The 13588-nt window shown below is 51.7% G+C and overlaps 1 protein-coding gene across 15 annotated transcripts in view; it reads right to left on the bottom strand.

Annotated features, from left to right (window-relative positions):
* The window catches only part of CABIN1 (calcineurin binding protein 1), a 163164-nt gene that overhangs the window by 56347 nt on the left and 93229 nt on the right, over positions 1-13588 (bottom strand). For 14 of the 15 annotated variants that reach the window (XM_031656060.1, XM_031656051.1, XM_031656053.1 and 11 more), the window contains exons 27-28: positions 10756-10938; positions 4834-5165 (exon numbers count right to left, since the gene is read on the bottom strand). In XM_031656060.1, the coding sequence (XP_031511920.1) occupies positions 4834-5165; positions 10756-10938 (515 nt within the window). The remainder of the gene's footprint in view (positions 1-4833; positions 5166-10755; positions 10939-13588) is intronic. The other variant, XM_031656059.1, reaches the window with a different exon arrangement.

A 13588-nucleotide genomic window follows, 5' to 3' on the forward strand; every position in this document is an offset into this window, starting at 1 on the left:
AATGATCATGCCCATCTAAGGTGTGCACAGTGTGCAGGGCAACAGGTGGACTGCCTTGGGGGGTCCAGGGGCAGCCTGTGTACAGCAGTGCCAACCTTGGATGGGAGGGCATCCTCAGGCAGGCAACAAAGGTCCCTCAGGACAGACCTAGCCCTTGGCCACTATCCTCCAGGCAGGGAGCCCTCAGAGGGCCTGGCAGAGGAGCAAGGAGTCATGGGAGATGCTGACACTGAAGAAATGGGCCTCACTAGAGGGGTGAGAAGGACTGTTGGCTGAGGGCAGGGCAGGGTGTGTTGGATATTGCCCCAGCACTGCAGCCCTCACCTCATTACCACAGTAATTCTGCTTTCATATCACTATCATTCTCATCGAGGAAAGAAGAGCCCTGGACCTCCAAGAGTTCCCATGCAGAGCCAGGATCTGAACCTAGGTTAGGCCAGCTTCAGAGCCCACATTCTCTCCTCCTCCCCCAAAAGCCCTGCTGTCAGCAGCTAAGCAAGTGGCACACTGTGCCCTGAAGGCGGTTTCTTTGCAAGGCCTGGGCAGGCAGAGCCTCACCTGGAGATGCCTGTGAAAGACCCAAGGGTTCAGGAGTCAACCACACAACTCTAGACAGGCTCTGCTTGTGGGCCCCTTTGAAGAGGCAGACATTGGACACTCCAGTCCACCAGTGAGCTGTGAGATGGCAACAAGAAAAAGGCACTGCCAAGCCCACAGCAGGATTTTATGAAGAAATGTGCTGCTGTCAAATATACACAGCGGGAAGTGTTTGTTACCAAACAGCTGTGTTTGGAAAGTGGTAACTACTTCCCAGTTAATGGTTCCACATTAGTCAGTGACAACATGGAGTTGTGTCCCCCAGATCTGTGAACAAGCTGCTGCCAGCAAAGCTGACACCCCAGGTCTGGGCAGAGCCACATGCAGCCCCCAGGATGGCATGCCCCAGAGCAGCAGGTAGGTCTTAACTTAGGCTCTCAGGGGAGCTAGGTGTTAACAACCTGCATTTAATTTGGTGGTGGTAACTGGTGCTCAGCAAAGGTTTCTGGGTGAAGCAAACACAGGAGCCAGCGGGAACCACCCTAGACTCAGCATATGCAGGGTCTAGAATGAGCTCAGTGGCTCGAGGCTACCTGAGGCACACTTGGCACCTGCAGAGCTGCCTCCTGGAAGCAGATCTGTGGGTAGGCAGTGTGGCTGTGGGTAGGGAGTGTCTGCTGCTTAAGGGGTCTCTCTTAGATTCAAGACAGCATGCCATTTCTGAGAACCAAGGAACTCAGCCTGGGAATGCAACAAACAGAAAAGCTGGCAGAAACTGAGGCTGATGGCTATTGGGGGTTGTCTGGGGATACTGACATCAATGGTGCAGACAGCCCAAGGCAGCCTCCATCCCTGCTTCTGGGTGGGGATGGCTGGGTCAACTGGTGCACCTACCCTGGACCATCACAGATGACCAAAATGACCTGGCAAGGGGGCATTCATGGTTAAGAGCAAAATGGCAAACTATGAGTGTGGACAGGGTGTGGGGGACAGTGCAGCAACTGGGCCAGTGTGAGATTGCCCAGGGCTGATGTCTGGCTCTGTTACTCAGCTCTGTGTGACCCTCAGACCAGGTTCCCAGATGCAAAGTAGAAGGGGCATGAGCCCACCTCTGGGGCCTGGAGTGCCTGGTCTTGAAAGCACACAATCAACAGGGCATGTGTACTGGAGTTGGGAAGAAATACAGGCAGGGCATCCTAAGTCCAAATATCTAAAATCCAAATTATTCCAAAATCTGAAACTTTGGTGCTTAAAGGAAATGCTCATTGGAGCATTTTGGTTTTTTGTTTTGTTTTTTTTGAGAGGGAGTTTTGGTCTTTCGCCCAGGCTGGAGTGAAGTGACACGATCTCAGCTCACGGCAACCTCCGCCTCCCCAGTTCAAGCGATTCTCCTGCTTCAACCTCCTGATTAACTGGGATTACAGATGTGCGCCACCACGCCTGGATAATTTTTGTATTTTTAGTAGAGACAAGTTTTCGCCATGTTGGCCAGGCTGGTCTTGAACTCCTGACCTCAGGTGATCCACCCGCCTCAGTCTCCCAAAGTGCTAGGATTACAGGCGTGAGCCACCACGCCCAGCCTCATCAGAGCATTTGGGATTTCAGATTTTTGGCTTAGCATGATGGCTCAGCCAGGTAAATATAATGCAAATATTCTAAGATCTGAAAAAAGCCAAAATCCAAACCCCTTCTGGTCCCAAGCATTTTGTATAAAGGATATTCAACCTGTACTAGACCCAAGACAGCTAGTTTTAGGGTGGTAGAATTGTGGTTACCTCCCTCCAACTTTTGATTTTGACAGAAATACTGTTTCCTACTTCTAAAAAATTCATCAAGAGAAGGGGCAGGCTGCAATAACAGCATTTTGTGTCTAGTGCTGAGCTAAGCACTTTACATGCACTGGCTCCTTCAAATTCAACATAAAGCCATTTAGCGGGGAAGTGGAGGGTGGGTCGGTGGGGCCTGTATCACCACTCAACTCTCCTCCCACCCAAACCTGCTGTCCCTCCCCACTTCCCTTGCACAGGTGCCAATTCCTAATCAACATTTTGTACCCAAAATTCCATCTCGGCATCTGCTTCTTGAGAAGGTAAGGAAGGGTCTGAGCTCACTACTGGGGACCACCAGATCCTGGTCAAAGCTGACTACAGCTGGAGGGGGCTGTATGGCTGCTTGAGGATGCACTTGAACAGAAGGACACTAGAGGTGAGGGAGGACAGGACAATGGTTACTACTGTCTGTTCCACTGATGTGTGTGTGGGCTCTTGCAGTGGGCTGTGCTGCTCCCAAAAGAGGGAAGCGGGAAAGTTCCCAAAGCAATGGTGAGCCCAACAGAGTTCATATCAGCCACTGCCCCTCAGGCCCAAAGACAGCTTCAGCAGTGAGGACATGCTGGTTGGCGTTTATTAAGATCCAGGTCCACCAGGGTGCAGAAGGCCTGAGGTACAGAGGTAAGGTCTACTGCCAAGTGCAGGCTGAGCAGTGAGCAAGCCAGGCTCCAGTGTGGCACCAATAGCCAGGGAGCTGGCCGTCGTTTGCCAGCATGCACTGTACCTTGAACTACAGACCAAAGCCCCAGATGATGAGACTCCCTCCCTCCCAGACCTGTGTCACCTGCTGTGCCCTGAGTAAATCAACCAAGCCACATGAGAATGGTGGTCACTGTGGGGACAGAACACTTACCTTCTTGGACCCCTGTATCTAGTCCCCCAAGCAGAATTCTGTGAAGTGCCACTTCCTGCACATAGCCAGTGCCAAGCCAGGCCCCATCTCTTGGCCAACTGTCCATTCTGGTTCTTCAAACATTCCACAGAGGATGCTGGGGGGAACCAGCAGGAGATCTCTAGGAGGAGGACCTGAATGAGTCCTCACAGCAAGACCCTAAAGGTCACCCCTGCTTGCCCAGCACACCTGGCTCTCTCTGGCCCTCGCCCACACCAATGCCAGCCCAGAATGGCCACCTTCCTGGGCTGTTTGCTCTGTCTGGGTGCTCTTCCTTCCTTCCAGACCAATGCTGTCCCCTACAATACAGGTCTCAGCATAAAAGGTGTCTTCACAGAGGCACAGCAGCACCCTCACCCCTCTATGCACCCCGTTGTTTTCTCTGTGGTATTGGTCAAATGAGACTTGCTTTACTCATCTGCATGTTTTATTTATTATTTATTATTTTTATTTTTGAGATGGAGTCTCGTTCTGTCGCCCAGGCTGAAGTGCAGTGGCACAGTCGCGGCTCACTGCAACCTCTGCCTCCTGGGTTCAAGCAATTCTCATGCCTCAGCCTCCAGAGTAGCTGGGACTACAGGTATGTGCCACCACGCCTGGCTAACTTTTGTATTTTTAGTAGAGATGGGGATTCACCAGGTTGGTCTCAAACTCCTGACCTCAGGTGATCCCCCTGCCTCGGCCTCCCAAAGTGCTGGGATTACAGGTGTGAGCCACCATGCCCGGCCATCTGCATGATTTTAAGTCTGCTTCCCCCTTAGAATGTAGCTACATGGGGCAGGACAACGACCAGGACACTCCCCAACACCTGGGTGAGTGAGGAGAGACTGAAGGAAAATAAAGTCACCCCTACTATTTAGGCCCTGCCCAGGTCACATTACCTCCCCAAATCTAAACGCCAGCAGAAGAGGTCTGGCTGGGAAGCCCCTGGAAGCACTTAAGCCTGGGGCACAGCTGTTAAGGATCGCTGTATCATCTGCTTTCCAGAAAGAGCTGGAGGAGGCTGTTAGCACCTAACCCCCATAAAGCAGAGGCTGTGAAGATGGTTTCGGCAGCTGCATCAGAGAGAAGAGCCCAGGGGCAGGTTATGGTGAGGAGGCCCCTGCAAGATGCAGCTGGAGAGATGGGGCCTAGGGCAAGCAAGGCCGGAACAGAGAGTAAGCAGGGCCTCCTCTAGGGCACCTGGAAGACGGGCATGCTGTCGCTGAGATGATGGGTGAATGGCAGGGGTGAGGGAGCACGACATCAGAGTTTGAGTCGCTGCATAGCCCTCACAGGAAAGAGTAGCTGAGCTTATGAAATCCTTATCCCTCACCCCACAGCCTATCCCTGAGGCTGTGAGGCCCACTACACTCCTCCTCCATTCCTGGCTGTGACCCTGGGCCCTCACCACTGGGTTCCCTGGCAAGCTGGCTCACTCCTGGGGCTGGCCCTGCCTCCTGCAGCTCTCTTGCCCATCCCTCCCATGTGCTGCTACTGTGAAGCTCCAATCTGTCTTGGCTCTGCCCACCAACCTTCAAAGATGCTCGGCTGCCTGGGAAAATCCAAGCCCCCTTGGCCTGGCAGCCCACTCACCCGGTGGGTCTTGCTGTAGGTGTAGAGGAAGGCCAGACGGTAGAGACTCTTATAGTGCTGGGGGAAGCGACTCAGGCACAAGCGGAAGGAGGCAATGCACTGCTCTGTGAGAAACTGCCGCTGCTCCTCAGCACCAGCCGGCAGCCCCTGGGGGAAGGCCACTGGCTCCCCTGGGAGGTCCCCTCTCTTCTTCCCATCCCACAGGGTGGGTATGGATGCTGAGGGCTTGCCAGGGATGCAAGCAGAGGCTGGGGGTTCTGCAACAGGCTTCTGGACACCTTGCTCTGCAGCCCGGAAACCTTCTGTACTCTCCAATGGCTCCTCATTTTTTCCTACAGTTGAGAAGAAGGAAAAGAAAGTCACCTTGGTTTTAGGCCCTGTCCATGTAGTGGTCTACCACCAGCGACGGAGGCGCCTCGGTGAGGTGACCAGATGGCTGGACCAATGCCCTTGCTGAGTGGATGCTGGACCCAGCAGCAGGAGGCACAGGGCCCGGTGCTGGCTCTGCCCCAACAGAGGTCTCCTGCTCCATGAAAGAGGCTATCCCAGCTGGCATGCAGTGGGGGACCCAGAAGCTACAGAGTGGGAGTTATGGGCTGGGCTCTGGGTCTTCCCCTCTGAACGGTGGCACAGGCTGTCCCACCTCTGGGGCTGGGGCATGGGGAAGCAGCCCACAAAGGGCAGGTGTTGCCACCACCATCATCAAATAAAACACAGCCAGGGTTCACAAAGTAGCACACCTGCTCCCCTGCTCAGTGCTCGGCCCACTGCCTGCCCCACTGCCTGCCCCAAATCCCTCTCCAGGGTTACTGCTGCTGTGAGTGAGCCAAGTGCTCCCACATGGGCCCTCAGGTGGCATGAGCCCAGCTCCTGAACACCCAGCCTTGCTCCACCAGGGGCCATGGGGCAGCAGTTCACATCAAGATAGCCCAGGCTGGGTGGTGGAGCTGCAGGGCTGGCCCCAGGATGATGACAGTAGCCTGGGTGACTTTGGGCTATATACCCGGAGGTGCAGGCTCCTTGGCTACAGAAAAAGAAAGCTGTCTGGCCGGGGAGGGTGGGACAGATGGAAAGGGCTGGCGAGCAAGGGACAAAGGCAAGGGGTCCTGTGGTCTGTGGCTCCTTAGGCACCCAGGAGCATGGCACACACCCTGCGCAGCTTGCCTGGAAGAAGCCAGAGAAGCAGCCAGCAGCACCAGCTCTGAGGTGTTGTGCTATGGCTGAGCCCTCTCCCTATTGTAGTAGTGGCCTGGAGACAGCTGGGGCCTGCTGGGGCAGGGCCGAGTGGGCAACAACCAAGGCCCCCAGTTCTCCACATGCTAAGTCGAAGCCTATCTGCAGACATCAGGTGTGTGGCCAGCTTGCCCACCATCACTATTCTCGTTGAGGAAAGAATCTGAGCATTCACTCCCTATGCTCCCCTCAGCCACCTGCTATTAGTCTGATCTTCCCTCTCTGCTCCCCTTCAGCCCAACCCACCGCTCTCCCTCAGTATCCTTGCCTCTCCACCATCACTCCTTCTCCCGGAGCCATTGCCCTTCTCCCTCCCTTGCATCGCTGCCCCCAGTGGTGTTGGCAAAGAAAAGCCATAAGAGCATCTCCCCTCCCCCAGGCCCAGAGCCTACCACGGGCTGCCCCTCCCCCCACCCTTTGAAGTGGCCCTAATGACTGAATGCCAGGAGGTCCTAGCTCCTTCCACACTACACTGTCTTCTCATGTGAGCTCAAGAAGTTGCCTGCGTCCCACAGCTTAGGGCTGGCATCCGTCTTACAGAGGATACCATCACTTTATTAAAAAATGTGCCAGGTTTCCAATGTGTTCAAAATGTGGCTCACCAAACAGTGTAAGCCATAATAATGCTGGGATCAGCCCTGTGCTAGGCACGGGGGAGACAGAGGAATCAGATGATGATGCAGGCCTCTCAGCGGTTCACATCAGGCACTGAGAGCTTGGACACAAAGACACACAGAGCACAATTTTCATGGAAAGCAGGCAGAGGGTCAAGAATTCAGCCAGAAATCTTAGAACACATAAAGAGAGAAGAAAACAGCAATCCTAGACTGAGTTAGAAACCTAGCTGCAGGGAAGACCCGCTCGGGCGCCCCTCTCTTGGAGAGAGAGCTATTCTCTTTTCTTTCTTTTGCCTATTAAACCTAACCTCAAACAAACAAACAAACAAACAAACAAAACCCGAAGAACAACAACCCAGTGCGCTGGCTCACGCCTGTAATCCCAGTACTTTGGAAGGCTAAGGTGAGAGGACTGCTTGAGGCCAAGAGTTTGAGACCAGCCTGGGGCAACAGAGCAAGACCTCATTTCTACAAAAAACGTAAAAAATTAGGCAGGTGTGGTGCCACCTGTAGTCCCAGCTACTCGGGAGGCTGAGGCAGGAGGATCTCAAGCTCAGGAGGTTGAGGCTGTAGTGAGCCATGACTGCATCACTGTATTCCAGCATGGGCAACAGGGCGAGACCCTGTCTCAGAAACAACAACAATAAAAATCAGTTGCTTAGGGGTCTGGGTGGCCTAAGGGGCCCAGGAGAGATGGGGTGAGCTGCCTTACCCACAGCATCCACTCCTACTGCTGAACTGGCCTCACAGGTCACTACAGCCCTCCATTGCCTTACTGGAAGAAAGAGGGTCAGAAATGCCAACAAGACCACACCACGTTTCCAGGCCAGGACGTCCAATTGTAACCTAACTGCATGAAGATGAGAAAACTTCCTTCTACCAAGAGAAAGCAAGTAAAACGTGTGTTCTGGCTGCTCCAGCCTAGGCCAGTGCCTGACGCAGGCAGGGAAGACTGCCTTGGAATGCCTGTGGTGCATACGCCAAGGCCAACAGAGCACAGGAGCCATCTGATCCACATCAGTCCATGGAAGTCCTAAGAAGAATGAGGCACAGACATGCCTCCAGCTGACCCTCTGGACTGATGTGTAATGATGGCCCAGTGAACTCAGGGGGCCTGGTTATGGAAGAGCCTGACCCGCAGGTGGCTACACATCTTGGCAAGACACCAACAGCTGAGAGGCCTAGACGGAAATATGCCCCAGCAGGGACCTCAAGTCTGTCTCTTTTGACTTCTGAGATCGTCTTACTCAAACTCTACTGGTCTGAGAAAAAAGCCCAGTGAGGGTGCTCTCCACAAAGGGCGGGCAGGCAAGATGGGCAGGAAGCTGGGCACTGGCAGGTCAACTGCCCCCAGGGCGGGCCCCCCCCCGCAACCATTTATCATCCCATCCTGCGTGTGGTACACGGGCATCGTCACTAGACCTCTACTTGACCAGGAAGGGGCAGATGTGGCCAGTCTGGCATGCCCTTGTGTCCACTGCCTGGATCACAACAGGTGGTCGTCAACTCTGCTTTGGGTTTTACCCTCTTGCCCTCAGAATGATATAGAAGAATGAGCTTGTGTTTAAGTGATGAAACTGTGGACAACTTTCTTCTAGATTAAATAAATAAGTCTTTACTCTTGCGACCTTCGTATTTTAGACTTTTTTTTTTTTGAAGCTCTGCCCCCTGCAAAGGTGAGCTTCAGCTAACTGCAACAGTCACTTCTGGGAAAGGCTCTTTCCTCAAGGCACCTCGGTCAAGGCCAGAGTGGAGAAAGACAGCTTCTGGAGAATTAAAGGAAGGAGGCTGGTCCTTGGGCAATGTGACAGCTTGTGCCTGCTAGACATGGTGGGAGGGAGTGCATCTCAGTGCCAGGCAGGATGTGGCTGTCAGATCTGTTTCTGCTTTCCTTTGGTACCCAGTGCGTGGTACAGATCTAGACCTGTTGTGCCCCGCTGCTTGATAACAAATACAAAACGTATGAGCGAAGGCCTGTACCCCATAACATTAATGACGGAGGAAGCAGCAGGCTGGTGATAGGACTCTCCATGAGGGGGTGCTGGGAAGGCAAGGGGTGTGGAGCACACTGGGGCCTGCACCGAACACTGCCTAGGCACTGCTGTCCTGGCTTTCTGCAGAGAGGCCAAAGGCTGCTCAAGCACTGCAGACTGTGATGGCCAGGCTACTACCCAATGGCAGTCCAGGGGAGTGCGTGTTAGAGACCACCACTCACCAAGACCAGGCCTGGAGGAGTGCTCTGCTCCCAGAACTGTGTGCTGGCAGTGGGCATGAGAAGCATTCCCTGCCATACCTGCTCTCCCAGCAGGAAGTTGATCAACTTCACCACCATGGTTACCAAGAAAAGATGGACTTAGAGAGGAGGAACATGGCCATGGAAGCAAGAGGTTTCATTTCATGCTTATCAGCTATTGTGGTGACCTTTGGTCCTACCCTAACCTTCTTCACCAATGGCCAACCCCACAAACTGTCTGCTTAAGCCACTGGCTCTAATGGAAGGAGGGAAGAGGCAGGACGCTCTTCATGAGTCTAGAAGGGCCTGTATAGGCTGTGCCAGACCAAAGCCAACTCACTCTCTGCTTCGTTCCCCCAACACCCATGTCCCCTTCCTCATGTAAGTGGGAGAGAAGTTCACGATGACACAATAGCATCCACAGCAGTCACAGCTTGACAGGCCACAGAGCACACATGGTGGTCTTACTTGTCTAATAAGTTTAAAAATCTTATTTTTAAGACCAGAAATGCTGTATTAGAGTGTTAAGAGTGTAAGTTACCTTTTTCCTTCCCATTTCAAACTTCCTACAGTGTGTTTATGTCAGTTACAGAATGTCAACGCTGGCTGGCGACAGCATAGTGACTGCCTGGTGAGAGAGTGGGGTGGTGGCCTCATCTCTCTATGAGCACCAGATACAAGTAAATCCACATGGTAAGTCCTCCATTCTGTGCCCTCTTATCTAGTGTCTCTACCAGGTGTCCCCTAATGCGGATACTTCCAACCTACTGGGGACGTGGTCTCATGCCCTTTTAAGTCCAGCCAGGGGAGGCTGGCAGGGAGCAGAGAGCTGGGAGAGATCTTCCTTAGTGTAAACGGCTCTGGCTCCACTGCCACACCTATGTGTGAGCTCCCATCCAGGGCTTGCTCTGAGACTTGCTGGGACAAGGCCTGGGTCCCTCAGGGAGGCAGTTTATCACCAATGTTTTTCCCCATCCATCCATCCCACCTGGAGAGGCAGCATGGGGTAATGGTTAAGGGTGTAGACTGAGAGGGCAAATTCCAGACCTTCCCTGAATCTCAGATTCTTCAGCTATAAAATGGGAATAGTCATTATGCTTTTTTTCTAGGGTGCTTGGGAGAACCAAATGAATTAACACAGTGCCTAGCACAGAAAAGAGTACAGGGCTGGGTTGTTGTTATTACTGTTTGAGAAACACCTGTAAGTCCTGGCCCTGGCCAGAGTGGGAAAGCTCTCAAATCCACAGCTGACCAGCCACAGCTCAGAGTGGGGCCAGGAAAGTCCCAGCCTGCCTGTGATCTCCCAGTAAGCCCAGATGAGGGGCTCTGCCAACTGATTTCTACAAACGCGGCCTAGACCCCCCAGGAGAGCTGGGCATAGCCCCAGGCTTAAATCAGGGCCCTCTGCCCCCCACCCCCACAAAAGAGAGATTTTTCCTGAAGACCTCATATGATTCAGACTAAAAAGAAAACACATTTGTGACATTTAGGATCCAAAGACTTAAAATAACCATTAACCAAGAGAAAAAAAACAGAGCACACTGATGTCACAGACATAGCTTTCCCGGGCTGGGCTGTGAGGGTCATAACAACAAGAAGAAGCATCCCTAAGCACATGTGGTGCTGGGCTCTGTGCGCACCCTCAGGAGCTGCCTCCCTCAACCCTCACAACCCCAGGGAGGGCACTGCGACCATTCCCATCCTACAGGGAGAAAAACGGAGGCCCAGAGAGTAAGCGACTTGCCCAGCCAAGGTCCCTGGGCCACAAAGCCTTCAGCTCTGCCCAGATTGCCACAGGACATCAAAGTGGTTCTAATTTACCGAGTTAGAGCTTCATACCTCTTTCTTCTGTGGCCCCCTGAAGGTCTTTACCCGTCCCTCCTGCTTGGGAACTGAGAACTGGCAGCCTCTTCTCTGTGTAGGCTTTCCTGGAGCCCTCCAGTAAGCTGGTGGGCTCATTAAAGAAGTCCTGCGTCGAGCTGGAGTCTGAGAGTGCTACGGCTGTGCTGTCCTGGCTTCGGTCTAAGGGGAGAAGGAGGAAGACAGGGCGAGAGCATTAACCTACACCACCTCCAACACAGGGGGCCTCCCTATGGTGAGTCTCCCTGCCAGTGGCCTGGGGACTGCCTTGCAGGAGATGGCCTGAACACAGCCATTCCACACTGCTGGGCCCAACCCATCCCAGAGGCCACGGAGAGACTCACCAAAGGCACCAATCTCCATGGTCAGCCCTCCTGGTGTTCCCCCAAACAGTGGTATTCTGGTAAATATTTAACAACTGGCTCTCAGGGAAAAAGAAAGCCCTGATTAATAGCACTTACTGATTTCTGGAGTGTAAATATTCCCACCATGGCAATTTTCAAGTTACCAACGTGCTGTTGTCAAATGTGGAGTTAGGAAGAGATGCACAGTAGCCATTATTATGTAGTTTTTCTACCATATAAATATAACAGAAATAAATGAAGTGGGAAAGAATTCAGGAAACATTTTTAACCTGTTAGTAAAAGCCAGGTGTGATCTGGAAGAACTCTAGATCTCTGGGAGCCACAGATGTAAAAGGAGTTTGTACTCAGTCACTAGCTGCTGTCTTCAGACCTTCACGGGTGCTCATGAGAAAGAATAGGGGAGGGGCAAGGAGGGAAGTTGAGGAAACCTTCCTGGGAGTAGTACAGACCTGGAGGGGAGGAGTGAGTGGTTGCTGCTATGGAAAAGGTACAAAGCCTGCCTGGAGGAACCGAAGCCTTCAGGCATGGAGGCAGGGGAGGAAACCTTGTTGCCTCCAGGGTACAGGTGAAGACCCACTGCAGCTGGGGAAGGGAAAAGGAAAAACCTTCTATTCTAAGGGAGGGGCAGGAAATCATCTAGAGTCCAAACATTAGAGGTCTCCCACCACTGAAGGAGGGGCAGAATCACGGAGAAAGCACCACCCCTGAGATGCAGGGACACAGAGTCCACCTAAGTCTGAGGCTGGGACCAAGACAACAGAGAACTACCCCATGTCCCCAACCCTAGGCTGGCATGCACTGAGTAACAAGCAAGGCAGTCTACTGCAGGGAGGAGGCAAGAGCATGGAGGAGTACCCTCCCTGATGTACACACAAAGTCCTAAGGCTGAAGGCGGAACTGGAATGTGGGGAAAAACCTTGTGGCAAACAAGCTCCTCTACTAAGCACAAGGTAACATGAGAGGAATTTGAGCTTGGGAGGTCGAGGCTGCAGTGAGCTATGATTGCACCACTGGGGCACAGAACCATAGTAACAACAAAACCCAAGCCAGCTCAATTTCTGACTAGCCTAACTCAACTTTCCTTACTAAAAGCCTAGAAACAAAAGATGGAAGCCTATTCCAGGCATACATATTACTTATTTCAGTCTCTTCTGTCCTATACATGATATATGGTATTCAATGTAAAAATTACAAGACGCATACAGAAAGAAACAAAAAAGTAAATCGTCAAGAGACGAATCAATCAGCAGAGCCAGACTCACAGATAACCCAGATATTGGAACTACATGTCAGGGAATTTAAAATAACTAAGATTAATATGATTCATAAATATGATTAGTATGTCAAAGGCTGTACTGGAAAAGCTGAACAACATGCACGAACAGACAGGAAATTTCAGCAGTGAGATTAAAAAAAGCAAGAGTCAAATGCAAAGGCTAGAAATAAAAAATACAGTAACAGAGATGAAGAGTGCCTTTCCCAGACACTGCAGCCAACCTGACACAGCTGAGGAGGAAAAGGAAATCAAAACTTGAAAACAGGTCACTAGAAATACCAACAATCTCCAACTTACAATGGTTCAACTTAAAATTTTTTTGACTTTACAATGGTGCAAAAGTGATATGCATTCAGTAGAAACTACACTTCAAATTTTGAATTTTGATCTTTTCCCAAGCTAGTGATATGCAGTACAATACTATTGCATGAGATATTCAACACTTTATCATGAAACAGGCTTTGTGCTATAACAGCAGTCCCCAACCTTTTTGGCACCAGGAAGACAATTTTTGGAAGACAATTTTCCACAGACCACGGGGGTTGGAGGGGGATAGTTTCAGGATAAAACTATTCTCTGGCATTAGATTCTTGCGAGGAGCACACAACCTAGATCCCTCCACATGTGCAGTTCACAATAGGGTTCATGCTCCTATGAGAATCTATGGAACACCTGCCACTGATCGGACAGGAGCCAGGGTTCAGGTGGTAGTGCTCGCCTGCCTGCTGCTTACCTCCTGCTGTGCGGCCCAGTTCCTAACCGGCCACGGACAGGTACCAGTCTGTGACCTGGGGGTTGGGGACCTCCGTGTTACATAATTTTGCCCAACTGTAGGCTAACGCAAGTGTTCTGAGCATGTTGTGGTGAGGCTGGGCTAAACTATGATGTTGGTAGGTCAGGTATATTAAATGCATTTCTGACTTAATTTCAACTTATGTTCGTTTTATCAGGAAATAACCCCATTGTAAGTTGAGGAGCATCTGTAATCCAAACCCAGAGAATAACAGTGGGCAGGAGGAATCAGAATAGAGCATCCAAATGATCCAACACGCTAACTGGAGTCACAAAAAGAGATGAGGGAGAAACAGGACAGTAGAAATATTTAAAGACATAATAACTAAGAATTTTCCAAAAATAATAAAAGACATCAAATCACCAAGATTCTCAGAAA

The sequence above is a fragment of the Papio anubis genome, chromosome 16 (assembly GCF_008728515.1).
Source record: "Papio anubis isolate 15944 chromosome 16, Panubis1.0, whole genome shotgun sequence".
Lineage (NCBI taxonomy): Eukaryota > Metazoa > Chordata > Mammalia > Primates > Cercopithecidae > Papio > Papio anubis.